Source organism: Athene cunicularia, unplaced genomic scaffold (genome assembly GCF_003259725.1).
Source record: "Athene cunicularia isolate RWA unplaced genomic scaffold, athCun1 SCF_1, whole genome shotgun sequence".
NCBI classification, from domain to species: domain Eukaryota; kingdom Metazoa; phylum Chordata; class Aves; order Strigiformes; family Strigidae; genus Athene; species Athene cunicularia.
The window spans coordinates 447,691-475,358 of record NW_020799155.1 but is presented as its reverse complement, the minus strand read 5'-3'; the positions used below and the strand labels follow the sequence as shown (position 1 = coordinate 475,358).

Genomic DNA, 27,668 nt, shown 5'->3' with positions numbered 1-27,668 from the left:
CAGTCAGAAGAGTTTAAAATAATGAGAAGGTCGTGTCCGTCAAGGGGGGATGTCAGCGCTGCCTTCCTGGGACTGGAGGGATCAGAATTATTTGATACAGGCTGCTTTTGACTACTGACACAATCTGCTGTATCCTGGTGGTGGTGGTGGAAGAACAGGACAGTCTCTCCTGCTTGGTTCTGTGATATCACCGCAGTGGGGTCACCATGAATGTGACCAGTTTATTCTCCTTCACCAGCCCAGCAGTGAAGAGGCTGTTGGGATGGAAACAGGGCGATGAAGAAGAAAAATGGGCAGAGAAAGCTGTTGATGCATTAGTGAAAAAACTGAAGAAGAAAAAAGGTGCTATGGAGGAGCTGGAAAAAGCCTTAAGCTGTCCTGGTCAGCCCAGCAACTGTGTCACGATTCCTCGTTCCTTGGATGGCAGGCTTCAGGTGTCACACCGGAAGGGGCTTCCGCATGTCATTTACTGTAGAGTGTGGCGCTGGCCGGACCTGCAGAGCCATCACGAACTGAAACCACTGGAATGCTGTGAGTTTCCCTTTGGTTCAAAACAGAAGGAGGTTTGCATCAATCCCTACCACTACAAGCGGGTAGAGAGTCCTGGTAGGTTCTTCCTTGTTTGTACCTTTACACCTTATCTGAACAATGCAAAGTATGGCAATTAATCATGTGACTCATCATCTTAAATAAGCAAGAGTTGTTGTTTGCAAATGTTAGATTCTTCCTCTGCAATTTATTTGGATGTAAGCATTAATTAGCAGTTCTCCCTTTCACATGGCAAATGCTTCACTCGTGTAAATGTTTTATCACTATACAGAGGCATAGTCTTAGTATATGCCTCGAGCTGCTGGGCCTGGTATCACCTGGTTTTGTTAGTGACCACTATCCCTCAATTAATTTGGTTTTTACTGAATTGTGCAGATTAGTGAATCTGAATTAAATATTGCAAGCTAACATAAAGGATAATTGTAGTCTGTGCATGAAAACCGTTCTGACATACTGTGGTAGTGGTGTTCTTATTATTTCGATATATTATCTCACTTGTATCATGTTTGTTTCTTCATCCTCCAGAAGATAATACTGTCTTTCGGGTCTGCCACAATTTTGGCCTTTTCAAAAGACTGTGATTTTTAGACAGCAGACTATAATCCCCTCAATTTAAATCTTCGATAGCAATGTTTGGTTGCATGTGAAGTTTTACTGTTAGCTGTTCTGTAACAGTTTGCTTACCTACTACCCATGTCCCCACTTCTTTTTTAAGCTGTAACCCATTCTCTCTGTCTCCTCTTCAAAGGCCAAACCTCTTTGATAAATCTGTGCTTAATTTTACTTATGCAAGTTTATTATCAGGGAATACTTCTAGGGACTAAGATGAAATTTGCTTGGTCAGATCTACACTAGTCTTTAGCTGCTTGTGAGGTGGTACATGGAGATCTGCACAAATGCACTGCAGGAATGGGTGGACTTCCCTGGTTTAAATTTGGGAAGTTCAGCTGTTTTAGGCATTTCATAAACTGTGAAGGTGTCTCTGCAGAGTGGCATGGACACCTTAAGAACCAAGTGAAAATAAGATTGTTGCAAGATTGTTTTTCTATGGATGGAAATTGCAACACATAGTGCATATCTAGATGTTAAATATTTCCCTTTGGTATGTTAGTATTAACTTGGAAATCATGTGAATGGCAGGGGAAATACCCATAATGTATGTAGTTAGGCAGCAGAAGCTTGAACACGGGAACTCTGCACTGGAAAAATACTTTTTTTTTTTTTTTTTAAATAATAATTAACATTTATTTGTTAATTTTAAACAATTAATTCCTTCTTAAGCAGAAGCATGATAGTAAAATAATTATGTCCTTGTACTGCTAGCTGTCTGCATATGTCTACACTAGTTGCTTGCATTCAGTATTCCAAAATACTGAAAATTAGGATTCCTGAAAGTTGTCTATTTCCATCAGATTGAGCAACAGCTGGGCTCTTACTGTTTCTGTAATGTCAAATAGCATGTTCTAACTCATTTTGCTTTAATCTTGGAAACAATTATTGAGTTTGAGAACGTTCTCATTTGGACCATTTATACCATATTTAAAAATAGGTATTTGTAAATGTCCTGTCACTTCAATGAGAACTGCAAGATAAAAATAGAATAAAACTTTCAAAAGATGTCTAACTAAAGTGTACCTTTTTGCTGAGTGCTACGAAGTAGTTTAAGTGGTTGGAAACCCAGGGGTTTGGGTGTTAAGTCATCTTATGGATTCTCTTTTTGAGAACTAGAGCAAAAAGTTATTAACTAAGCCTGAATTCTGGATTGCTCTTTAATTGTTTTTGGATGAGATAAAAATCTCTACATTCATGTAGCTACAGAATTTTTGCTGGAAAAAGAATCCAAAACAGTAACTTGATTAATTTGGAGATAGTGGAAATAAAATGCTTCCCTTTTTGTCCAGAGAGTACCCTTCTTCAGGAAAAACTAAATATTCTTGGGCAGTTACCTAATGGGCAACCATGCAGTTTTCTTGTAAGCGTTAGGGATGTAGTCAGTTTGGCAGAGCTGGCAAGAATATTCAGTCTTTCATAAGCTTGATGTGCTGCTCTAACCACTTCAGATATTCTGGAGGTAGCTGCTGACCAGGAGGTAGTGTTCACTTCTGCTGAGGTGCTCTGTTAAATCAGGGTCTGGAGGTACAATGTTAGATGCAAGCTGAAATTACATCTTGAACTTGTGACAGCTTGCCAAAGCATGAGAGTGGGGTTTGAAGCCCACTGTGCTTTTACTGAGATGTCTGGCTGGGTATGTAGAGGAGGAGGGGTCTATATTTAGTCAGCCACAGATTTTTGACATACATTGTTTTGAGGAATACTGCATGGAGATGAGTGGGAAATCATGGCTTTTGGAAACAGGTGGTAGCTGAACTCCCGTTTGGCTTGCAGAGCTGTGCTTCATAACTCATGACTTCTGTTTTCCTGTCCTTCCTTGTTCTTGCTGTCCTCCAAGTATCATCTTTATCTTCATTTCCTGACAGTCACTCCCAAATTCTGTGAACCGTTTTTTCCCATTTTTGCCAGGACATTAAAACACCATTATTGCTGCATAAGTGCTTACGCTTTGAGATTAATGGGTAGTGGGAATTCATGTATGAATCACTGTTTCCAACAGTTTACGGACTCGAGCAGATATCCAGGTTTGTGTTTCCAAGGCATCACAGCTAGAAGGGTTACAAATGTACTTTCTCTTGACAGGATAAAATTGGAAGCTCAGATTGTGTATGATGTACTTTTTGTGTGCAAGATATATCGTGAAATTCTGGCTCTGCTTGATAGCATGATCTGTATTTAACTGCTCTGTGCAGATCCAGTTCCTGGAGAGCTGAAGCGTTCGGTTCATGCATGGGATGGCATCTGAACATTCACTCTTCTACTGGTTCTCCTCTGATTTGTTTCAGTGTTTGTAAGTTTTGAGGAACAGATTATGTATTTGAGGATTTACTACAAAAATCAGGTAATGCTCTTTGCTGGAAAGTTAATGCTATGGATGCATCCTAGTTTTCATGGTGCCAGATGGATGTGTGGATTTTCTACCTTGATACCTTGTTCCATCCTTGCTGTTTACCTTGAGAAGAGAAGCTTGAGAAATGTGAGTATTGGCAAGCTGTGGTGTGTCTGCCAGGTACAAAGCTACATCTGAATCCAAACAAGATTTTTCTGTTAGCCAGGCTAGACAAGAGCTGGTTGTAAACAATTGAGAGGAGGTGGAAAACTTATCAGCAAACAGGGAGCCTCCCATGTGCACCTGAGTGCGGGTTGTACTGCTGCTCCTGTGCAAGGAGGGCAACGTGGCATCACATGGGTGTAATGTGGTGGTACCATATTCTTGCTTAACCTGACCTAAAGGCTCTGTGTAGGCACCAGTGCCTATCTGATCCTGCGGGGAGTCGATCAAGAAAACTGAACAGACAGAAAGCAGATTTTTGGCACGGTTAGCTTGGCAAGCTCAGTGCCCTCAGCTTGCTCTCTGGTGGGGGCAAGGCAGCATGAGGACACAGGGTGAAGGTGAGGAGGGGTGGCCTTCCTGTGACGACATGATGCTCGGTCAGCCTGGTAACAGCCAGCTTCCCCCAGGCGATGGAGACCTGATCCATGGCGAGGTGTATAAACAGCTCCTGCTCGCTGTGTTGTGCCAGCACAGCTGTTTGCGTGGCCTCGTGCTGAACCAGATCGCGGTCACTTTTTCCCTTCCCTGCTGTGTTATCTTTCAGGCTGATCAGAGCAGTGCTGCAGCTCACGGCGTGGCTGTGGGAACATCTGTACCAACACAGCCCTGCAGATGACATGTGGGAAGGAGTGGAGGTGGTGGGAAATGAGAGGAGAAAGTAGGGGCTGTTTTGTTGCTGGGGTTGGGAATACAACCTTGTACTCAACCACCAGGAAAAAGTATCTCCTTAAAATGTGTTACAGTAGCTCACTGCTGCTGTTCCGTACATCTGTTGTGTGCAGAATTATTTCTGGTGCAGGGTAGTTAGTGGCTGTCAAATTTTTCTCTTGGCAAGGCCAAGCAAAGCTTTTAATTAAGGAGGGCAGGGTCTGAACTTGATGCCCTTTAAAAACTGACATGCTCAGCTGAATTGGTGTGCTCGCTTGGCTGAATCTGCTTCTTCTCAGTTTTATTTTTTGGTTTAGAGATATCTGGAAATCAGGCTCATACCTGGCTTAAGACTATCCTTTAGTATGATCAAGATTTGAGAAATAATTAGGTGTAGAGCATATGTAGAGGCTGTGAGGAAAAAGTGAACACAGTGTTCCTCATCTCTCTGAAAATGCCACATAAAACCTCTCAGGTTTTGCTGGAGAATGTGTGAAATGACATTTTGAAGTCCTTCCAGAGATACTACTTTCCCTTTTATTCCTTTAGTTTCTGTGAAGATACAGATTCTGTTGCTTGCCTCTGTCCTCAGTTATGTCAGGGGGCTCAGGTGAATGATGTTCTCCAGAATTTAGAGTGGAAAAAAAAAAGGTTTTGATTTTTTTTTTTTTTTTAAGGCTGGATCCCATTTGCTCTAACAGCAAAACAGAAGGAATGGGATAGGGAGCAGGGAGGATAAAGAGGTGCTTAAATTGATGCAGCTATTAAAAAAAATAAATCACACCTCTAATGTGGCTTTAGGGAAGGAGGCTCAGTTCTTTTGCCTTAGCAAAAGGAAGGAAGATGAAGAAACTGAGTATTTAATTTTCCTCATAGTACTAACAAACACTAGCTTTCAGTTCCATCTGATGCCGAATTGTGTTAGTTTGCGTCTGCTAAACGTCCTTGCTCATCAGCTTGCTAGGTTAAAGAGGATTTGAGCTTCTAATATGTTACAAAGGAGGCAAAAGAGGAATTAACTTGTCTTTTATGCTTCATGTGTGGAAATGGTGGTTGAAACTGCAGTGTTTATGTAAATAGCCACCCCTTGCCCCACAACTGAATGCCATCTCTTGAGACTGTCCAGAATCTGCTGATACCTCCTCAGGGATCAGGCTCAGGAGAAACCTACTGTTCATTGATCTGAGTGAGCTTTTAAACCTACCTTGGGAAATGCAGTTGTGAGCTTTTTGATATTTGTTTCTGGAGGTGATTACTGATGCTTTGCTTTGCTTGAAGTGTGCAATGCCAGAAGGTACTAAAACTGGTCAGTCCAGAATCAGACAATCCATCCTCTGAAATATTCTAGTTGTGTGGATCAGCCCATTAGCACAGCCAATTGGAGACAGAAAATAACTACACTGGTTCATGTTTTTTGTAGTTACCAATAGAGCATACATAAAAAAGGCTGGTTGATTTTCCTCTATGAAGCTTTGGAGAGCTGGCTGCAGTCTGCTCTACATCAAGGGGCTTTATGAAGCTGATGGTGTCCATGTTCCTCCCAAATCAGGGGATGAGCAGCAGTTGCTTTTTCATGATGCAGACAAGTATACTGTTAGAATGGTTGAATTTTCAATTCTGCCTAAGGATTGTGATGTTCCTTCCCATTTTAAGCATGAATTCAAAGTGGATGTCTGCTTCAGCAAGCTTGGTTTTGGCAAGAAACATTTTAACCTAAATGTATAGCTGCTTTTTGCCACAAGAACAGGCCAGGTCCCCAGGCTCTGAGGAAAGTGCTAGGTGTGTCATGCTGTTTTTGCTCCTGGCGTGGACTCCTTACCTATGACTTTAACATGATTGTTTTCATTTTTGTCTTTGATCTCTTCCGCTGTTTGCTCTAAGTGAGTCTCCATAAGTCTGCACACCTACTGCAGGCACCAGGGATGCAGAAAGAAGGTTGAAATGGTGGAAATCCTGGGTAAGACAGGTTTAGACTCACACAGTCCTGAAGTAAATGTTCCTTGAATGCTCCTCTGTACAGTGCTGCAACTCTGGTCCTCAGTGAAAGAGAAATACAACATGTTTAAAGGAGCTTTTGAATGCCATTTGAAATTGCACAGATGGTTGGTTGTGGTCATACTTGTGAGCTCTCTCTTTCTAGGTACTTTACAGAAAAATGAAATGGGTGAGTTAGTCATCCCCATCTCATCCCCCTGTACTCAACTGGCCTAGGATCACTACATATAAAATTAATATTCCCAAAGAGTTTCTAGACAGGGTAGCTTGAGAAAAGGGTCTTTAAAAACCTGTCACAGAATACTCCTGCTGCACTTCAAACCTGACACAGCCTGTTGCAGCAGGTTGCCTGTCATATTGCTAATGCTGCTTTCAGCAAGTGACAGGGTTCAAACGGAGCTCCTGGGACCATCGAATTGGCAGGTGTATGAGTCTGAGTCTGTCCAGATCAAACTTGGAGCCAGGAGAAAGAAGTTGGGAGTAAGCTGCAAGTCCCTTTGGGACTGCAAGCTTGCCTGGCTGGGATTTTTGGGGTCCTGGGACTTGCTTGGTCGCTCCCAGCACCTGGAAGAAGGGGGTTTGGGGCAAGAGCCTCCTCGATGTTTCCGGCCAGGTGGAAGAGCTTTGATGGCCTCCGGCTGGAGGGAGCCCAGCAGAGCAGCTGCTGGCCCGACTCCCACAGCACCAGGCCTGGCAGAGGATAACAGGGGAGAGGAGCCAGTGGGTTGAAGGCAAAAGGGAAGCTGCTCCGGGGGACGTAAGGGAGAGGAAAACCAGTGCGTCTCTTCAGAGTCAATATGCAGAACCAAGTGCAGAAAAAGTCCTTGTTCCCACCTGATTTCCATAGCAGGATTTCTGGACCTCTGCAGGCTGGGGCTGAGGGAGTAAAGGGTGGTGTTGCTGAGGAGTTTTGCCGTGTCGCTTGTATAATGCTGCTGTTGGGCGTAACTTTAAAAATAGCATGCTACAACAGGTGGGCACAATTATAGGATGGTTCCCCAAAATAGCAAGCAACTGTCAGCTTGCTTGGCAAGTTAATATAAAACTTTCTTCATTTCAGTTTTGCAGGATTTGATTCTAAAATTCCCCACCAGAACTGACCTGGTGGAGAGGAACTGAAATAGGGAGGCAGAAAGGAGGGAATGGTCTAATGGCAGGGTTTTCCTTGTCTAACCTCATCATGTGTCAGAAAAACAAACTGCAATAAAGATATAGAAGTTGTCAAGAAGGATATGTTGGTGTCCTTTTTTTTTTTCTTTCCCCCCTTTCTTTAAAATTAACCAGATTCAGATGTTTCATCTGACTTAAAAGACCAGACTTCCAAGTTTTACAAGTTTTAACCTACTCAGTAGGATGGTGACTGCAGCTTTTGCACAGGTAATTTGAACTCTGGTCTGTGTAAATGTCTGAGTTAATATACGCTATCACACTGTAACTTCCTCTCATATCAGGACTGCTTCTCTCCCCAAATCCGCTTACAAGAACTCCTTCAGTAATGTGCATACAGTTAGTACTAAATTCTGAAATTGGTCTTGACAAATGTCAGTTTAATCAAAATGTTAGCTTATCAAAGCATCCGCAAATAAAATCTAATGTTAGCTGAATATTGTAGTGCAGGAAATGTACTAATATTACTTGCCAAATGCATTTAGACCAGATGTCTGATATAAAGTAAAGCCAGTAAAGCAAGTCTTCAGTTGTAACTATGTAAAATGACAGATCAACCTGCAGTGTCTTCTGAAACGGCAAAATAAAATTAAGAGTTAAGAAAACAAGACAGCTCTTGGATTTCTCCCGGAATAGAAAGTCCGGCATGTTTGTCCATTTGTTGGCCGAAACAAGCTGCTGAATAGTTAGTATTGAGACTTTTCCCTTGTAATTACTAGAACACAGGTTTGGGGCAGAAGTCTAAAAGGCTGATGTTTCTGCTTTTGATAAGACAGTAAAGCAAAGCCATGCTACCACAGCCAATAGCACGGTCTTACTTAAGCCAGGTGCTGTTGGAACAACATAAAGTAGCTAGATCCTCAGAGGTTGCTTTTGCCACAACACTTATTAATTTTTTTGTTAACCAAGAGTAAACTCTATCCTAAGTGTAGACATGTAAGTGTCTTTGTATGTGAGAACTTGTCCTCTGGTCAAAGAATATTCAATTATGCCAGGTCTTGTTTTAGGCAATACGGGAAAACCTAACGACATTAAAACTTTTCTTTCTACTTGGCGTTTTATTGTTTACAAGCAAGATCTTGGCAAGACCTTTCAGTCAGCATGCTTCCCTGACTCTCTAATGCTACAGCCAGCAAGCAAAGCTAAGCACATTCAGCTGAGCATGCGTTGGTACCTGCTCTGTTCCCACCGTGGGACTGGGCTGCTTACCAGGATGCCACATCCAGCTTCAGCTGCCATGGCCTCAAAGGCAGGAAATTAAGCTAGGAGTCTGTAGGAGAGTTGAAATTTGTTAGTTTAACACTGCTGCTATTTGTTAGTTTAACACTGCTGTTGTGTTTTGGGGTTTTTGTTGTTGGGTGGTTTGCTTTTTTTCTATTTCTTCTCCTAACTCTTTTTTGTTCTTACAATTTCATCTTTGCAGGATTTTCTATGTAGAGCGTGGAGTACAAGCCATAAGTTCCTCCCCCCCGCCATGTTTTGATACCCATTTCCAGATAGCACGAACTGGTGCGTGAGGATTTCCCTCCTTCCCAACACACAGTTCTATTTTTCTAGTAAAACATAAGTGGCTTTGCATATATTCATATGAAAATACAGGTATATGATGCTTGGAAATTAAAGTGCACTGTCTAATGATAGTGCCCTCAGGTCTTCATTAGGGCTGAGAGCCGTGTTGTGGTATAAGCCTGTACAAACCCTTCTACAGAGCATATGTTGACCAAGTCATGATTTTTAAGAGCACAAAGTGCAGCAGCAATTGCTCTTTTTTTTTTTTTTTTTTTTTTTTTTTTTTTTTTTTTTTTTTTTTTTTTAATTTTATAAAGCTCACAGAAGAAGTAGAATCTACTTTGTCAGGAAAGATGATCAAAGTCTGCTTTCTTATATGTGGCCCCTTATTGTAATTCATTACTTGGTCTTTCAATTTTCAGACATAGAGAGGAAGATATCTACCCAAATCTTCATGTAACATGCAAAAACAATGAGCTCTTGATGGAAACTAGCTGTCATCTGAGCTTGTGTAAGATAACCAAAACCCATCTGTACAGAAAATACGCTACTCGGAAAGTACAGCAGGTCCTTTGGCTTAGGTTAGAGGGGTTTTTTTTTATAGAAAAACTTTAAAAAGCAAAAGAAGTTGTAGTCATAAATTGGGAGACTTTCTATGTTTGCTAAAATCATTATCTTCGGAAGGTGAAAATAAACAAAAAAATAAACTCAAGAAAATCTTACTCTAGAACAGCACACCTGTTAATTTTCTGAAGAAGAGCATGGAATGCTGGAGATGCAAAGAGTAGAGATCAGTAGCATTCTTCAAAGGCAACCGTTACATTTTCATAAAAGTATTTCTTTCTTGGTGTGGTTAGTTGTAACATTTGTCTGAACAGCCAGCTTGTCTTTGGTCTATCTTCTGTATTTTTGGCATTCTTGGCTCTTAGATGAAATAGCCCTTTGGGTGAAATTGCCCTGTAGCTGTAATTTCTTTAATACAGCTCCACTTGTTTGGTGCAGGTACACTCTGGGTATTATTTGAATGGTAAAAACATGCTACCCGATTCCCAGGCTGTTTTGACAGGTAGAGGATCTCTTCTGAGCTACAGTTCCACAAACATATCAGCTTGGCTTCTAGGTGGTTTGTCTTCCTTTTCAGCCATTACTAGTAGTATTACTCAACTACAGGTCCACATTGACACAAAATCTTGGAGCAAAATTTAGCGGTGGTATCAACCTATAAAACCTTTTAATCTGGTGTTTGAGAAAGTACAGAAATCAAGCTGTCGGATGACTTGTGGTTCTGCTCCATTAACTGGTTTTAACCATTTCAATGAGGTTGAATTTGCAAATCTGTTGCAGTAGCTTTTTAAAACAACAGTGTATTTAATAGTACATTTCCTTTAAATGTATGCAGCCCATGATAATTAAAAAAAAAATCTTTATTTTTTTTGTATCTGTGTTCCCTTCTGCTGAAGAAGGTATAAAGGAAGGGAGAAATTCTGGCTGCAAATGGTTAGAGCAGTGTCCTGCAGAGATCCTCATGGCAAAGATGTGCGCTGCTTCATTATTTTATAGCAACAGGTGTGCTGGCTTAGCACAGAATAACTATCATGCTTTCTCCCCTTCAATTATACCTCTTCCTGGAGCTGGCAGCTGCAACAAAGATCAGCCTCCTCCCCTGCTGTACAGAGCCTCAGTAATTTGTTATTCCATCTGGTTGAGGTCTGCAACCTGACCAGATCAGCACCTTACACAGGGGTGAGGGGAGCAAGAAAGATATGCATCCCCCTTTACATTTTGAACTCCTGACATCCTTCTGTACTTGCAAAGGGCCCAGTCCCTGCTCATGTCTTCACTCCTGAGTGAATTCCGATTAACTCCTCTGTGACTCTGGTAGGAGCAGCTAGCCTGCAAAAAGCCCATGAGCTGCAGAGATCAGGTTATGGCAGTGAGTTGACTGTCTTGGAGTTGGACTAATTGGAGCTCTCTAGACTCTGTCCCCCCTGACGTGGCCTTTCAGGGTTTTTCCTCCTCATTTAAGGTTGTATGTATACAGGGAGGATGTGAATTAGAGGCAGCACTCAAAGTAAATTCTGCAGTGATATTTTTGATATATACTTGTGCTGTATATCAGTTGTATTCTTTTCCCCCCTTCCCCCTTTTCCATGTATATTTTGAAGAAGGTGGCCTTTCAACATTTGAGGTTGAAGTAGTTGGACAAAATGTGTGGATTTGCATGAGGGGGAGCTGGGATGAGGATACTTGTTCTTATTTCTAGTCCTTCTAAACTTCACCAGTGGTTCTGCCCAACCGGAGAAAACATGCGTCTATACCTTTGGGAAAATATGGCACTACTTTATTTTGATTACAGAAAACATACAGAAAATATCCTGTTCTTCTGCTATTTTAAAATGCTGTAAATCATGTGGCTTCCTGTAATGTCATGTGTGTCATTGTTTAATGCAAGGTAGGGGTTGGGAAAGGTGGGTGATGTACTTTCTGCATAACTTAACTTCAGGAAAGTTAATGGTTTGACCTTCATCCATAGGAAGGGAAGAGATAGGAAAGCTGTGGTTTTAATGCTCGGAAAAGTAAGGAAGAATCATAAAGACAGGAAAGGGAAAATACTTTTTAACACATGATCTCATTGTTACTTTTCTCACTGGTAATTTATTAGCCCAGCAAATGTTGGCTATGACAATTAAATAGTGCTTGACCTCACTGCAAAAGGACTGCTAGATTTAACAGAACAAGCTTAATTCTGAGAGATCTTAATATTCTGAGAGATTGGAGTTGACATTTGCCATGTTGTGAATGAGGGGATTTGTGATGTCCACCTGAATGTTGAGTAACTTTTTTTTTTAATTGCTTTTTCCAGTGATGTGTGAGACTGGTTGCATTAGAAGCAAGGGACAGTCTGCACAGTCAAGGGAGATGCAGCATCCCAGGGTGTGTTTGGCAATTGAGAACTTCTGCAGAATGGCAGATGGATGTGTTTTGTTTCAGAAAATTCCATAATTAGGAATTTTGTATATTCCTTGTAAAGTGGAGTTGGTTAAAATTTTCGCATCTTTAATCTACTTAGGGGTGACATCTGCCTCAAACCTCAAATAATTGAGATCTAGTAGAATGTCAGTGAGGCCACTCAAGAAAGTGAGACATTAGAATAAATCTTTAAAACCTGCTTCTGACTCTGACAGGCAGCCTCAATTTCAGTAGTGAGGGTTTTTTTTTCAGTGTATGTTCACTGAAGATTTCTGGGATCAGATGTATATCATGCATTAATGCCACTAGCAGGCAAAAATCTGGTGGCTTAATTTCTTTCTTATGCATGTGCAAAAATAAAAAGAGCAAGGGAAATCTGCTGCTACTTTTTTGTTGGTGTGGTTTTTTGTTTTGGGTTTTTTTAAAAATATTTAATCTATGACTTGTTTTAGGAATGAAGAGTGAGTTTTGTGTGTGGCATCCTTTTATATCCATTTTACACACTTAGACCTCAGGCCTGGTTTATACATCGAACAGTGTACTGGTACTCTCAGACTTGAGGATGCTCACATACGTATCTGAATGCTTCTGTATAAGCAGAGTGCTGGAAGAGTAAAGATGCCCCAGTATTGGAAGAACCTGTTTGTCTTGGCAAGATGATGTTTGGGTATTTTTTGCAATTAGTTTGTAATTCAGCCTTTTAGTGAAGCAGCTGTCTCCGAAACACCTTTCTGAATCTGAGTGATAGTTATGTCTGCATAGGCTTGTTTTGTATACGTGCTCCTGTTCCTCTTCTGTGTACACTCCTGCTGCTGGGGACAGGGCAGGAGTCTCGGGGAGAGGGAATGGTAGTCTGGCTTGTTTCCACTGTTTTTTGTGGTTTTTCTGCACCCTCACCTGAAGGCAGGCTATCCTAGGGGGTTTCTTCTAGTCCTGCTGGAGCTGGAAAATGGAGGTGCTGAAGGGAGGCAGATGTGAAAAGGAATAACTTGCTCATTTCACTTCTGCTACTTTGTGCACGGATCTCCCTCTCCCTGCCCTTGCCTCTCCTCTTCCCCTCGTTGGCCAAAAATCTCAATCTATAACAAGACTAGCTTTTAATCTTTTGAGTAGCTTGGGCTTTGCTGTGAGGCATTCAAAGATAGAAGCTGAGTCACTGGAAAAAGAGTTGATTCTTTTATCTTAGTGTATCTGGTATCGTGTTCATATTCAGTTAAAAAAGAGACCTTTGTTTCTCCACTGGTGAGGAGGCTTTGGGAGTGTGGTGAGACTAGTCATTTCTGATGTGTGTTTCTCTGATCCCATAGCATATAGTTGAAGCTCAATTGCTGCTCAGTTGGTTGTTTTGAACTACATAATTTCGTTTAAATTGCACATTTTGTAAACTGACTTGAAGAGTTAATAACTGTTTTAATGCTAACTTGTAAGAACATAGTCCAGGTTAAAAATAATATTACAGCTGTTGGAACCAGACTGAGTTCAAGGCCTATTAGTATTGTCTTCAGAAAAAATATCTGTCGTTATTAGTAAGGTTTTGGGTTACAGGCCATTACATGATTAGCAGGATCACAAGTGCAGCAAAATGAACTGCATGTCAGCACTATAACACACTTACTTCCCAGCATTTCTTTGTGCGAATAAAAATAAAATGCAGAACTGCGGTTTGTTCTTGGCTTTTCTTCACTGGCCCTCTGTGAAAATAAGCTCCCATCTGGCAAACCAGGTAGCTAGCATGATCGCTATGAATTCAAGCTATGCAGTAACCGGATATAAGGAAAAGAGTTCTTGCTTAGACATGCGCTCCTAGATTTGACTACCTTGTTTTTAAGACAGATGGGAATGTGCCCTAGGGAAGGAATAATGTGGAGTGTTTTTTTCCCTGTATAGCCTAGTCCTTCAGAACTGAGTCTAACGCTATGGCTTTTCTTTTTTTCTCCCTTTCCAGTCCTTCCTCCGGTGCTGGTTCCAAGGCACAGCGAGTACAACCCCCAGCACAGCCTCTTGGCCCAGTTCCGCAACCTGGGACAAAATGAGCCCCACATGCCACACAACGCTACTTTCCCAGACTCTTTTCAGCAACCCAATAGTCACCCGTTCCCTCACTCACCCAACAGCAGCTATCCAAACTCGCCTGGAAGCAGCAGTAGCACGTACCCGCATTCTCCAGCCAGCTCAGACCCGGGAAGTCCTTTCCAGATGCCAGGTATGGTCAACTTTGGTTTCCCTTCAGAAGGGAGAAGGTAGTTGCACACCACTGGTATCATGATTTTTTTTGCTTAATAATACTAAATTATCAGCTAACATTTGTGTTCAATAGCAAACTGAGAGATGTAAGGTAATAAAGACTCTAATCACTTTGTCTAGTAAGGATATTGAGTGGCTTAATATTGTGCCGCTTTCAAACACAAAACATTACAGTAAAACTCTTCTGGGGCAGGGGGAGGGATTCAAAACGTTGAACTGGATTGCAGAAGAGTTTAGCATACAAAGCACAGTGTTTAATGCACAAGAAGTGTAATGCATCAGTCCATCCTTCCTTAGAAAAGAGATCATCATAAATGTAGCACAAGGTTTTAGTTCTGAAAAAGAAGGATGTTTCTCAAGGGGATCATGTTATTGCTACTTGATAGAATTTTTTCACATAATGTCATAATTTCAAGAAACAAATTACTTTAACTGAAAAACAGTTCCTTAAGGCCCTGAACAGAAATCTTCAGGCAGTTTTACTTCCTAAAGTCAAAGGAGTAACAGCCTTTCTTTGCTGACTGATATCCATAGAAAATTCTGTGAAGCTGTCTTTCTTTGGTCTTTATATGCAGATGGATAAAAACACTGCAGAAGCAGTCTGTGACAGATTTGATCTAGATTCTAGGATTCCATACAAATGCTTACTCATGTTCTGTTTGCATGTTTTCTTCGGGGGCTGAGGGAGGGCGTGGGTAAACAAAGTGGCAGACTTGTGAAAATCTGTTTTCTATTACACAAAATCCAGAGATTTCTGCTGCTGATAGTTGTTTCTCTAAAATGTTTCTCTTGTGAGTGAAGACTACTGAATTTGGAGGGGCAGGAGGGAAGGAAAGAGAGTTTGTATTAGCTTTTCTAAACAATGTGAAAACTTGACACAAAACCAGCTCTTTCCTTCCTTTTTTTTTTTTTTTTTTTTTTTTTTTTTTTTTTTTTTTTTTGCTTTTTTTAAATATGATTGGTATGGTTGGGGCTTTTCCAGAAGAGATAAAGGCTTCTCTAACAAGGTCTTCCTGAACACTGACTTGTGGAATTTCACTTGATCTGTGAGGGTCTTTTCTGTCCACATGCCTATAAAGACAAGTCAGCAGCTGCAGTGAAGAAATTGAATTAGAAGAGAGGTCAAGATACTGATGTCCTTGATGCTTAGCTCTGGACAGTTGTCCGTCTTGCCCTAATGGGGGAGGAGGCTGACTTTTGAAAAATAAATAAATAAAAAAAAAGCAGCAAGGCAGCTATTCAGAGATCTTGAAAACTTTCTAGATACTGGCTAATTTGTTGCCTGTGACCCTACAACCTTGTTTCCCTATCTGTGCATCGCTAACATGTTTGCACACACACAAGAACATTTAAGGCTTAGTAAAACACAAGGCTTTAGCTCTCTTAAGCTTTTAATATAGTCCTGTTGTCATTTGTCTTTCTCTGCCGCTCTCTTTCCAACTGAGGGTATTCAAGTAAGGGAATTAGCAAGGTACCTGCCAGCATTATATGTAAAGCTCTCAACAGAGTATCTCCTAAACAATAAGCAGTTAATAGATTTCATTAATATATGGTTTGGTTTTTTTTAAAAAAAACCCCAACCAGACAAACAAAAAACTCCACCACAAAAACCCTAAAACTTCCAAAGCAGTGGTATGATTCACCTGCCTTTGGTTGATGCTTATTTGGTTTTCAGGGTTTTTGAGGCCTCTGTGATTATTTGCTGTGGTAGTTTGCAATTCATGTTCTCAGTAATGGAAGTAAATGTGGGATGAGCAGCAGCTGTGTTCACCAGAGATAGTACAGTGGTAATCCAGTCTCATCTTTTGCAGCAAAAGCTTGCAGGGATCAGGCAAGGGTTTCTCTTGCATGTACCTCTGTGCAGTTGATTTGGAGGAGTGTGTCCTCTGGTGTGTTGGGAAATAGTGACATTGGCAACTTCCTGCAGCTTCTAAGAAGCCGTTTGGGAACCTTTCCCAGAAATGAAATAGGCAAGTGAAGGCCAACACGAGTACCTGGCTGGGAAGCTTCAAACAGGGCTGAAAGTAGTGTGTTAGTGAGTATGGTCATTATGCATAGGCTAGTTTTAGGCTAGTGATTCAATCCTGAACGGGGCAGTACAGCCAGTAAGAGACAGTGACAAATAAATTGCAGACCCAGATGGCTACTTCTGTAGAACTTGTGTTCCTGAACATTTTCTACTATTCCAAATCTAGGGAAGTAGAGCTAATACTTCTCAATGACAATAATAAGGTCCTGGATATATCTGGGACATTTGAATAGTTTGCTGATAGAATCATGTTGGAAACAGAAAAGTTCAAACTGAAAGTTTTACCACATTCAATATCTACTCTTGGCCTGGTCCTGAGACCTCTTTGTGCCCTAATGTCTATACAGCACTTTCGACCTGCAGAAAACGTGGGCTGGAAACATAGCTGAGCCTTCTTCTGTGGTTTGCTGGGGGGAAGTGACTCGTTTATATTGTAGTTGTGCTTAATATGCACAGTAATTCTTTGCTTTCCTGATTCAAGGTCCGGGATTGCTTTCTCAGATTTCTGGTAGGTGGCAGTTTATAGCTGAGTCAGGCTGGAAGCATTTCCAGGCTAAAAGTGTTTATGTAGGTATGTCTATATACTTTAAAGAGAGGAAAGGACTTGTGTATCTGTGCCTTTTCTATATTTAGCTGATACTCCCCCTCCTGCTTACCTGCCTCCGGAAGATCAGATGACACATGATACCTCCCAGCCAATGGATACCAACATGATGGCACCCACAATTCCCCCTGACATACACAGAGGAGGTAAAAACACTTTTTTCTTGTCCTTGGTTTTGCTTCTTAAAAGTAAAGAATTTTCAGAACTTACTTTTAATAACTGAGTTTTAGTTTTGGATGTATGTTGATTATGGAAATTTTTAGCTGTAGGAAAGAAAAAAAAACCCAACCATATAATTTTTTTCTGTTGTTGTAAGGGATGAAATGGTAAATCTGGAGATAAAAATTTATAAATTTAAATATTTAGGACAAGAAGCTATCGCAAGTAAAATGTATGGTGTTTGTTACTTTCTTACTCCCAACTAACTCAACAACTAAAGTTGTTTTATGTTTCATATCTGGAACTTCCGCTAATCACCAAACAGAAAGAATTCCTGTGATGCTTCAAATTGCTGTGTGTGATGCTGAAATGACACGTGTGCAAGGAAAGGAATCTTTTTCTTATGAGTATGTTGACTTACTGAAACAATGCAATTAAAGCTATATAGAGCCTACTGAGTTGTGGATGACAGTAGAGGTGGTCAGGTATAACTCTCCAAGCAAAGACTTGATCAGAGGACAGATGCTAAAGTTATTTAAATGCCCAGAGACATTTTACCTGGTCAGCTGGAATATCTGTATTTTTAACTCTGAGACAGTACATCTCAGAAAATTGTCTTTTCTTATTATGTTTTTGTCCTGAATTCTAAACTTCAGCCCTTAAAGAGTATGCTCTGCTTTTAATAATTTACCTTTCTCCTGGTCATAAGGGTGTTTGAGGGTTTCTTTCATATTTGGTTTTGTTCCATCCTCTCCCACCATTTTTGTTTCATATTCGAGTCATGCAGTGATAGCACTTGCTTCACAATTCAGAGCTGTCTGCCTGAGGTATGGTATTGCTACAGACTTTAAAATCTGCATTAAAAACCCGTATTGCTTTATGCACTATGACACAGACATCTTTTTACACATTGCTTTTTGAAGCTTTTGCAGCCAGCCGTGACTGCTGAGTAAAGGATTTGGTGCATTCATCACATTGTGAGAAATAGCCCCTTTAGAGAACACATAAGCTTACACAGTTGTGGCCCATGCCAAGAAAGAACAGCGAGCTGGTTGCTGTGCCAAAATGATTATCAAGATCACAAACATATGAACAATTTAACTGTTGTTTGATTTATTATTTTTTTTTTGGTACTTGTTTTTTTGCTAAGCTTGATGTCTGGTTTCAGGAAGTATATTTGCTCTCTTAGAACAATTTGGATGGCTTTTGTGCTAACTTATTTACTCTCTGTGTGGAATGAGTTTTGCATGTGATAAACCCCCATCTGTAACATTTCCATTTTTCACTGATCCAGTACATTCTGTGTGTATGTATAGTCTTTGCTGGCCCAAAGCACGTTTATCAATGCTTATGCCCAACTGCAAGACCTTTCCATGTTTGTCCTTCTCACAAAGTACATGAGTACTATAGAGTTCCTTTATTACATGAGAGTTGATAGAGAAAAGGGTTTATGTTTTTCTTGCTTTTTAACTTTTAACCATTTCAGAGTAAAAATTGTGTTTATTGGTATTTTTCCCTCCTAGTAGCTTAGTACAATGGATTTTAATTTCTGTCCCTTCATTAAAAAAACAGAAAAAACCCAACACAACACTTATATGTGCCTTCATGTGTTTATTACTCATATACATATGCTGTAATTGCACTACTTAAAAAACCCAGAATCTGCTGCAGGTTGTAAAAGAGTTTTTACTGTGAACTTACTGCAGCATTTTTGTTGCAAACTTTTTAGAAGCATGTTCTTCATGGTGATTTGTTAGTCTTAAGAGATTTGATTTAACAAGCTGCATCCTGTCAATGAAGTTGGGTAATTTCCATTGTTGGCCCATGCTGGGAATAGAGAGACTAAACGCACCTGCTCTGCATGACTTAAAGCAAATGTAAGGAAGTTAGTATGAAATCTGTGAGAGAGAGATATGATTCATTCTGTAAGAATGGCCAGCTGGCAAGATTTCTTCCTGACTTTGAGAACTGGGGCAAAGCTGCAGCTTTGATAATTGTTGGCATCTTCATGGGAATTAAGTGTAGTAACTTCTTACTGATAATTAATGACTGATTTTTATTATTCTTTACTGTGTTGGGGTTTTTTTAGTTATGTGAAAAGATAGAAAATGTTAGGCTATCAGGAAAGATCAGCTCCTTTTTACCAGTGTTTTAATCAAGTTATTGGTCAGCAGTAGACACTATGCTCATAAGTTTTGCCCAGTGGTATAGGATGTGTTCTCCTGCTTTTGATTATTTGCCACCTTTGGTATCTGCTGTGTATACTGCTGGTTTGCAGGGACTTTTTGTTTTTTTGTTTTGCACGTGTCTCTAAACTCATAGTGGTATGATCTGTGAACAGAGGAAAATATGGACGCTGTTCTAAATTGGCTGATTTCAGTAAAGTCTTGAGGCTGGGAGAAGCAAACCTCTGGCCAGAGAAGCAAGTTTACCCATGATACCAGTCTGATGTTCATCTTAGCACTTCGACATGGAGTTGGATCTTTAATCTCCAAAGTTGGTATCTTAGCAGCAAGTCCAACTGTGCTAGGCTTAGCAGTGAAATAAATAGCCTCCTTCATTTCAAAGAAGCCACACAAAGCAACCACATCCCTTCACTATCCTCCTTTTATTTGGAGGCAGTTTAATAATTTGTAGCTGTATTGGGCACTTGAAAGAATGTGCACTGGGTGCAGGTATCTGAAGAAGCCTGCGTGGTTGTTGTACACCCACTGGGAAGCACTTTTTAGTAAAGACCTTTGGTGTCATCTGGAGAAATTGTTCCCTGTGCACAGTCACAAGTGTTACCTCAAGACTTCCATGTGTTTCTAGAGCTTGACGGGTAGAAGTCGTGAACCAGGAATTTTCTGTTGTTCTGCATAATCCCCAGCTTCAGTTAGGAGCTATTCAAGAGGAGCTGCTTGTTACCAGAGTCTGGAAACCACATTCTGAGAAATCCTTGCTATTACTCAGCAAGTAATTCCTTTGGTGATGAACAGTTGCAGATTTTGCATTTGGTAGCATTTGATGAATAAAAGGTCCTCATTAAATAGTATCTTCCTCCAGTTCATCTGCTCTTCAGTGCAGCGTAATTGTCAGGATCCTGTGCGCTACGCCCTTGTTCAGCCTCCGATCCCAAGCAGTATCTATTCATATTGAAGATGTGCTTCATGCATGTTCTGCAGACAAATCTCAGTCTCTCTTAGTTTTTGAAGTCTGCTACCCTTCCCCCAAGAAGCCCAGGAGCAAGATTTGTGCATGCTCTCCTGAATGCTGAAAGGTTGATCTGCTGACTCCATATTTAAGCTACTTTGCTGTACTTCTCAGTACCCAAAGTTACAAATAGTCTCTTGTGCAGTTGTATGATGCTGTTTCTCCCTGTCACTCTACAACTTTATGGTAAGCACAAAGGTGACTTGTAATTTGGTATCCCAGTAAAATGAACTGAAGTAGAAATGAATTTACTAAATTGGTAAGAAAGCAGAGCTGTATAACTGCAGTGTTTCTCTTCTGTCTGGGCCCACACCATAGCGTATTGTAGAAGATGCAGCAGTTCACAGATAAGAGAGAAGAACCTTCACTTAGCTGCAATTGCTTATTCAGCTCATCTTTGTCATCTTCAGCCAAAATCTGCAGGTTTATGAATCTTTACATCACAAGTCTGTGTTCCAGCAGTGTTAGATTGTAACATTTCTTGTTGTTGCTTTACAGATGTTCAGGCAGTCGCTTATGAAGAGCCAAAGCATTGGTGCTCCATTGTCTACTATGAGCTAAATAATCGCGTCGGGGAGGCATTCCATGCTTCTTCCACCAGCATCCTGGTGGATGGCTTCACTGATCCTTCAAACAACAAGAACAGATTTTGCTTGGGGCTGCTCTCGAACGTTAACCGCAACTCCACCATAGAGAACACTAGGCGGCATATTGGCAAAGGTGAGTTTTGGATCTTCGCATCCATGTTTTGGGTTTGGGGGAGGGAGAGGGGGTGTTTCCCCTAGACATGACAACCTGGGCCACTTGCCTCAAGAGCAGGCTGGTCTTCCCAAGTACATGGTATAAGTGCTTGTGTTGGTAAATATATCATTTTCTGGTCAGATCGTATAAGCAAAGTATTCTTCTTACCTGGTGTGTAATTACAGAGAGCTTTTTACCCTTAATCAATTTTTAATTGCCCAAAGGCTGTCATAATCTTAATTGGAATGGCATCTTAAGATAGTTTGTCTAATGAAGTGTCTTGATTTAACTTGATTATTGGTATGTGTGGAAATCCAAATTATAGTTCTCGGCACCACATTTTTAGCTAGCCTTAGTTCCAACATAAATTAGCTATCCTAACATGTATTTAGAGAGACAATCTGCTAGAACAGCTTTCCAAATGCATTTATCACAGGCTGGTTACTCTTTCAGTGGGAATTTTGTGCTTCTCTTCTATGGCTGTCACAGTGTCCTGCAAAAGAGAAAAGCTTCTAGTTTATGTCTGACTTAATACAGTCCTCTTCTCTGAGAAATCACCTGTAATGCAAATGATAGGTAAAACTGACATTGCCCCCTGCAATGGGGCATTCCTGCCAGACAAATCTTTTAGGTGTTTACATTATTAAAACTCTAAATTTTCTGAGACATTTGGGTTCAGCATGCCCAAACAGCGAGGTACATGTTGTAAGTGCCAATTAATGAAATATCTTCCTCCTCCGTAGAGGAGAAAAGAATTGTAACTGAAGAGAACTTCAAGTTTAAGCCTGAGGTCTGGAGAGCTTTTCTGTACATGAGGTCTTGTGCGGCCCTCAGCAGTACAGCACACCTGTGTTGTGCCACTCAAGTCCTAATATTTCTTCCTTCTTTTCCTCCCCATCCATCTTACCAAGTATCAGGATATTTATTTAACACCTCATTCATTTTCCTGTTGAAAGTAACCCAGCTGCAAGCAGAGTTCTGCTGAAGCGCTTAACTGCGTATGTACCGAAGCAGAGTGCGGAAGAGACAAGGATGCTGTTAAATAAGTACATGTGTGTAACTAATGATGATGTAAAACTGTTAGTCTTTGAGGAAGGAGGAGTAAATCCCAAACTCGAAGACATAGCCATAAATTTTTGCAGATCAGGTGAGAGTATATATGTACCCACACAAGTACATATGTAGTCAATCTTAGGTGACAGGGCACAGTAAAGGCTTTCTGACTAGACTTCAGTTTAGTTTTTAAATTCTGTGTTCACTTCTCTGACTCATGATGCTGTGGGAGGTAAAAGGTTTAAACAGCAAATAATCCATTTTTAAACACAAAAGGCAAATTTTTTTGCTCTCAAAGCCTTTGGAATTGAGTCCTGGTGACAGCAGATCTCCTCAAAGGTTCCCTTTATGTCACTCTTCTGAGGCTTGCTGCCATCAGTGGCAGGTGAGGGATCAGACAGTAGAAGGGGAAAGGACTATAAAATTGCTTTGTACCCTCATTTGACAGATACATCTGAGAAATGTAAAGGCAACTTTATTTTTTCCAGCTTGCTGGAATTGAAGTGAGCTGGAAAAAACCCTGCTATCCAAAACAGCATTCAAGACTTTTCCAGAGAATCAAGCTTGGGGCTGCTTTAGTATCTAGAAATTGCGCAGTAGGTTTCTGCTCTCTCCTCTTGCATTCTCAAGTATTGTTTTACATAAATATAATGAGAAAAACTTCAAGTGGTCAAGCTATCTAATGTGCTGAATCAGAACTACTGCAGTGCTTGCTAGTTTATCATTGAATATGCGGTGTGTTAAAATGCAGGAATTGCCAATTTCCCTTATATATATGTACATATGCACCCTCTGCTCAAATTGCCTATTGATGAAACAAAAAAGTAAATACCAAGTTTGAAGACAGACAGGTTATGGTCTGATATGCAAACATATTTCTGTGGCAACAGAGCATGAGAAATAGATACATAGTGTGAATTTGTCTCATCTCCTTATGTCAACCTTCTCTTCCCAGGTGTTCATCTCTATTATGTTGGTGGGGAAGTGTATGCTGAGTGTCTGAGCGACAGCAGTATTTTTGTGCAAAGTCGGAACTGCAACTACCATCATGGTTTCCATCCTACCACAGTCTGTAAAATCCCCAGTGGCTGCAGTTTGAAAATTTTCAATAATCAAGAGTTTGCTCAGCTTTTGGCTCAGTCAGTTAATCATGGCTTTGAGACAGTGTATGAGCTTACTAAGATGTGCACTCTCCGTATGAGTTTTGTAAAGGTATGTGAAAATTTGCTTGAGGTAATTTTGTAAGCAAAATAAATTTTTTTCTTAATGTGGTGATTTTGAATGGTCCAGTGCCTTCTTCCGTTGACCTGTTAATAGCTGTTAAATTTTAAGTATGGAATAATGTTCCTTAAGTGTAGGACAAATCTTAATGAAACAAAGTTGTCTTTGTGGACAAAACTCCATCTGATGCACATACTGTGAAAGCTTGAGGTGACTTGAAGAAGTCTTCATGTAAGTCTGTAGTCATTTGTGAAGCATTTCTATCATGTCTGTTAGCTATTCTCATTTCATTGAATTGCTTCTTGTAAATTTTTAGTTTCAGCTGAATTCTTGTATTTAGTATGTTTATAAACTGTGTATGTATATAGAATTATTTGCATAATTACTCTGGAATTATGGGGCTTGTCTTTTTAATTTTGTGGGATATGGTAAGATACAGTATGAGTAAGTTTTGAAAATAATTGAGTCATTAATTACCTGGCCTAAAAGTGGAAAATCCACCAGTTGATGATGTAGCATCAGCTTTTGCCCACTTTTTTGGCCATTGTTACGGTCCATGCTATCTCCTACTCTGTAAGAGGCTCAGCTGAACTTTATGCTCCTGTTTCTTTGGTGATATTTTTGGACAGTTGAGCTGGGACTGCAGTGTAAGTCATTATAGCAGTTGTGAGAGTGTAGATAGCATAATCCCCTAAATCTGTCTTGATGGCAGCTCTCAAATTAGGTGCTGCAGTAATTATTTAGAATAATATACATACATTTCTATTCTAGGAGGGATACAAGGTCAAGATTTGTGATGTGCCTGTGAGTGTCAACATAGGTACTGATATAAAAGGGCTGGTCACATACAGGAAAGTGGTCAGATGAAGATGGTAATATACTGAAGTGCTCTTCTTGACAGGAGGATAGAAATTTTCAGATGTGTTAGGACAGGGATTCCTAAAATGATATAGGTTGTTTATAGTTCTGCATCCTATAGAGCCACACGGCAGCGTTGCCTCAACAGTTGCACAGGACCTCTCCTGCATATTGGATGTTGCACCCCACAGTGTTTAGAGTGGCTGCCACCTGTGTTGGGAGCTGGGTAATCCCTTCATTAGGGGTGAATACAGAGCAGAGCTAGTTGTATCCACGGCTGTCTTAGTCTTGTCTCCAGACCTGTCCCAAAAATGGTTCACTTACAAAATGATTTTGAGTGCTGCTTAAATATCTGCTTATATCTTTGGTAATTCTGTAACTGAATCAGGTATGAGCTGAAACAAAACATGTCTTAACTTGAGAATTAGCCTGCTGGGGAATGACCATGCCCTCTTTTCCCAGAAAGGAAAGCTTCTGACTTGCTGCTTGGTTTATCATGCCCATCCTGTGAATGATGCTTTGGTTCTTGTCAGACAGATGCCTCACCACCCCCGCCACTTCCATAATGTCAGTCTGTGACCTCATTTTCTAATTTTTTGATCTGTTTAGAAGCTTTTCCCCCCATTTTGCTCTATTTTTGGTTTTGGCAGAGAAGACTTGATTATCCCTCTCTTCAAAGGCTTTATTGGGATATCATGCAGCTGGCAGTGAGGTAAGGGGAAATTTTGCACTGCCACAGGTTATGTCTTTAAGAATGTAAAGAATTCCATTCCAAGAGATCAAGAGATCTCACAATGATACTTCCTCCAAATTTTTTCTTTTTTTAAAAAAAAAACCCTTCAGATTTGTTTGTTGAAATGTGATAATAGTTGGCACCCTGCTACCCTGTTGATAATGACTGTTGAAAGCTAGAGTACTTTGGTAAGAAAGATGATGATCGAAGTATGCTTCTCACATATTTGATATTATAAAATAAGATTATTCTTTTTTTCTTTTCCCCACTTATGATTTTGTTTTCAGGGTTGGGGAGCTGAGTATCATCGCCAAGATGTAACAAGCACTCCATGCTGGATAGAAATACATCTTCATGGTCCCCTTCAATGGCTGGATAAAGTACTTACTCAGATGGGCTCTCCTCATAATCCTATTTCTTCAGTGTCTTAAAAGGTCCCAAGCTCCTGCGTTTTGGAAACAATTGAGCCTTGCATGTACTTGAAGGATGTATGAGTCAGACACACACATTTTATTTTTTTCCTCCTGAACTGGCAACAGCTGAATAAGAGCCATGAAAATACTTGACTTCTGTGACCAACTGTTGGATTCAGAAATAAAAAAAGAAAACGACAGAACAACCCCTTTAACATACTGCTGGTATCAGGAATTTTAGTTTACATTGTAACGTACTATTAGAAAGTTGATTTGCAGGGCTTAGTGCAACAGGGACTATGAAGCTAAAACCACAATCTGTCAGACCGAGTTCCTGAAGGATCTTCCTGTAGCTGGCACTCTGAGATTTGCTTTCTTCCTTACATTCAGCATTCACTGTTTCCCCCTGTGTCCTCTGGGGCTAAGAGCCGATGCTGGTGAAGTCTGCTTTTTGCAGGCTCTCTGTAGTACATTTTAAAACCATTCGTCTAAGCTGATGGTTGCTGTTCTCTTTAAAAGAAAGAAAAAAAAGTCATAAGGTTTAATCTCAATAACTGTGTAATAATATTTGAAATTGTGTCCTGACCATACTGCTGTAAGAATGTTAGGTATGTTTTTTGCTAAATGTATGTACGGTGTATTTGAAAATCTAGAAATTAATTAGATTTAGACCATAAAGGAATTAGGAATATTTGAATGGGGGGAGGTGGGAGTGGGAAGGGAAAATGACAACTGAAATGTAGAATATATTGTAAACATAGCTTGTTAGTTTAAACTGAGGTCTGAGTTTTGCTGTGCATTTCATTTTTATAGTGGCTTCATCTTGTTAATTCTGACTATTTTTGCCTCTTCATTTTCCCCCAAAACAATTGCGTAGCTAGTTAATTCTTTTACCCATGAAGAGGATGAAATGATTAATACCTGCAGTTTGAAGGCTGCAGCTCTATGTATTTCAAGACAAAATTGTACAGAGTGCTCTCTAACTATTGAGCAGTTTTATACATTTTATGTAACAGAAGTAGGCTTTTAATTTTGTAAGAGAATCTTGTTTTGCCAAACCTATTAACTGTTAATTGTTTGGAGGACTTCAAAATCCCTGTGTGAGTCTATTTCAAACTTTTAAAAAATATATATTTTTAATTTTTTTTTTTTTTACTGCTTGGTTTATTTTCTTCTTTGATCTTTTATATTTACATAAGCTGTAGTACTTAAAGTACCTTTATTCCAAAACTAGTGGGTCCTCTTTACTGGAAGTTTTGAATAAAACCTATTGTTACTGCTTACATTTGATTAAAACCTTGTGTTGTCCACTTCTTGGTAGACAAATCAGATAGAGATACAGCCTTAGAGGAGGAACCACTAGAAATGAGGATATGCTGAGCTTAGACATTTATGACTAGTACCGGTTAGTAGCTCTACTAAACTCATTATATGAGTACCCCAGACAGAAAGATTTCTTAACTAGGCAAGATTGGAATGGGTGCAGTAACACTGAAGTATCCTAGACACTTAGTTAAATTTTTGTGGGATTTTAACGTACAATATCTGTATGCGAGGAGATTTTGCTGAGGTTGCACTGTTGGCAGGCTCTCACTGTTCCTTGCCATGGTTGTGGTGAAGTCTCCATGCTCCTTTATCCATACCTCCGTCTTTGTTCTATGGAGAGGTGAGGGAAGGACTTCACAGCTGTGAAGTGTCTGTCGGGCTGGGATGATTAAGTTTAAAAGACCAGGGGTTGACTGGAGTTCCGGCACCTGTGCCTGGCTATAGTGGATCAGGAGCATGAGGCAAAGCTGAGCGACAGAGATGAATGTGTTTTCAGCCAGATGTACGGGTGTGTATGTCACTGTAATGAGTAACAGCCCTTTTTGGAGAATGAGTCAATCCCATCATTTTTGGTTTTGTTTTTTAAAAGAAGTTAATTCTATTGCTTGTTTCAGTATATGTTTTTAAAACTAACCCTTTTTCACCTGCTAAGGGATGAAAAAATTCCATAATGTTCAAGTTCGTTCCCTATTTAGGAGAACTTGGTTAGTGCCTTTTTTGTATTTCTAAGTTCCAAGAACATATTGATTTATTTTTTAAATATAGTTTAACACATATTTTTCATAAAGAAGCAGTCATAGCATAGCACAAATGTAAGCCTTAAAAATAAGGAAAAATTAAAGATGACCAAAAAGAGAAAGAATGTTGTTTGTACTTCAGTCACATTTCCCCCACTGGATGAAAGCTAAGAGAAGTAGTCATGGTTACTTGTGTGGCTTTAGGAAGGTATGGAGAGAAACAATTTGTGTTTTAACATATCCTGTATCAGAATCATGGACCTGATCTTCTAATGCTCACTTAACCTGGTATTGCTCTCTAGTTTGATAAAGCCATTCCCTTACTAAATCACTTTTCTTGCTACTGTACCTATG

General features: G+C 40.1%; 1 protein-coding gene across 1 annotated transcript; it reads left to right on the top strand.

The window, feature by feature from the left end:
• Positions 1-25,772, top strand: SMAD1 (SMAD family member 1). Its single transcript, XM_026866983.1, has 6 exons — positions 1-606; positions 13,950-14,207; positions 16,911-17,027; positions 20,731-20,952; positions 22,982-23,238; positions 25,126-25,772. Exons 1-6 carry the CDS (start codon positions 207-209, stop codon positions 25,267-25,269), a joined length of 1,398 nt encoding a protein of 465 aa, XP_026722784.1. The 5' UTR covers positions 1-206; the 3' UTR covers positions 25,270-25,772.
• The last annotated feature ends 1,896 nt before the right edge of the window (positions 25,773-27,668 follow it).

Coding starts and splice junctions, on each gene's coding strand:
- SMAD1 (XM_026866983.1), top strand. CDS start 207: ATGAATGTGACCAGTTTATTCTCCTTCACCAGCCCAGCAGTGAAGAGG. Junction 20,953..22,981: donor TAGGCGGCATATTGGCAAAG/GTGAGTTTTGGA, acceptor TTCTCTTCCCAG/GTGTTCATCTCTATTATGTT. Junction 23,239..25,125: donor TCCGTATGAGTTTTGTAAAG/GTATGTGAAAAT, acceptor TTTTGTTTTCAG/GGTTGGGGAGCTGAGTATCA.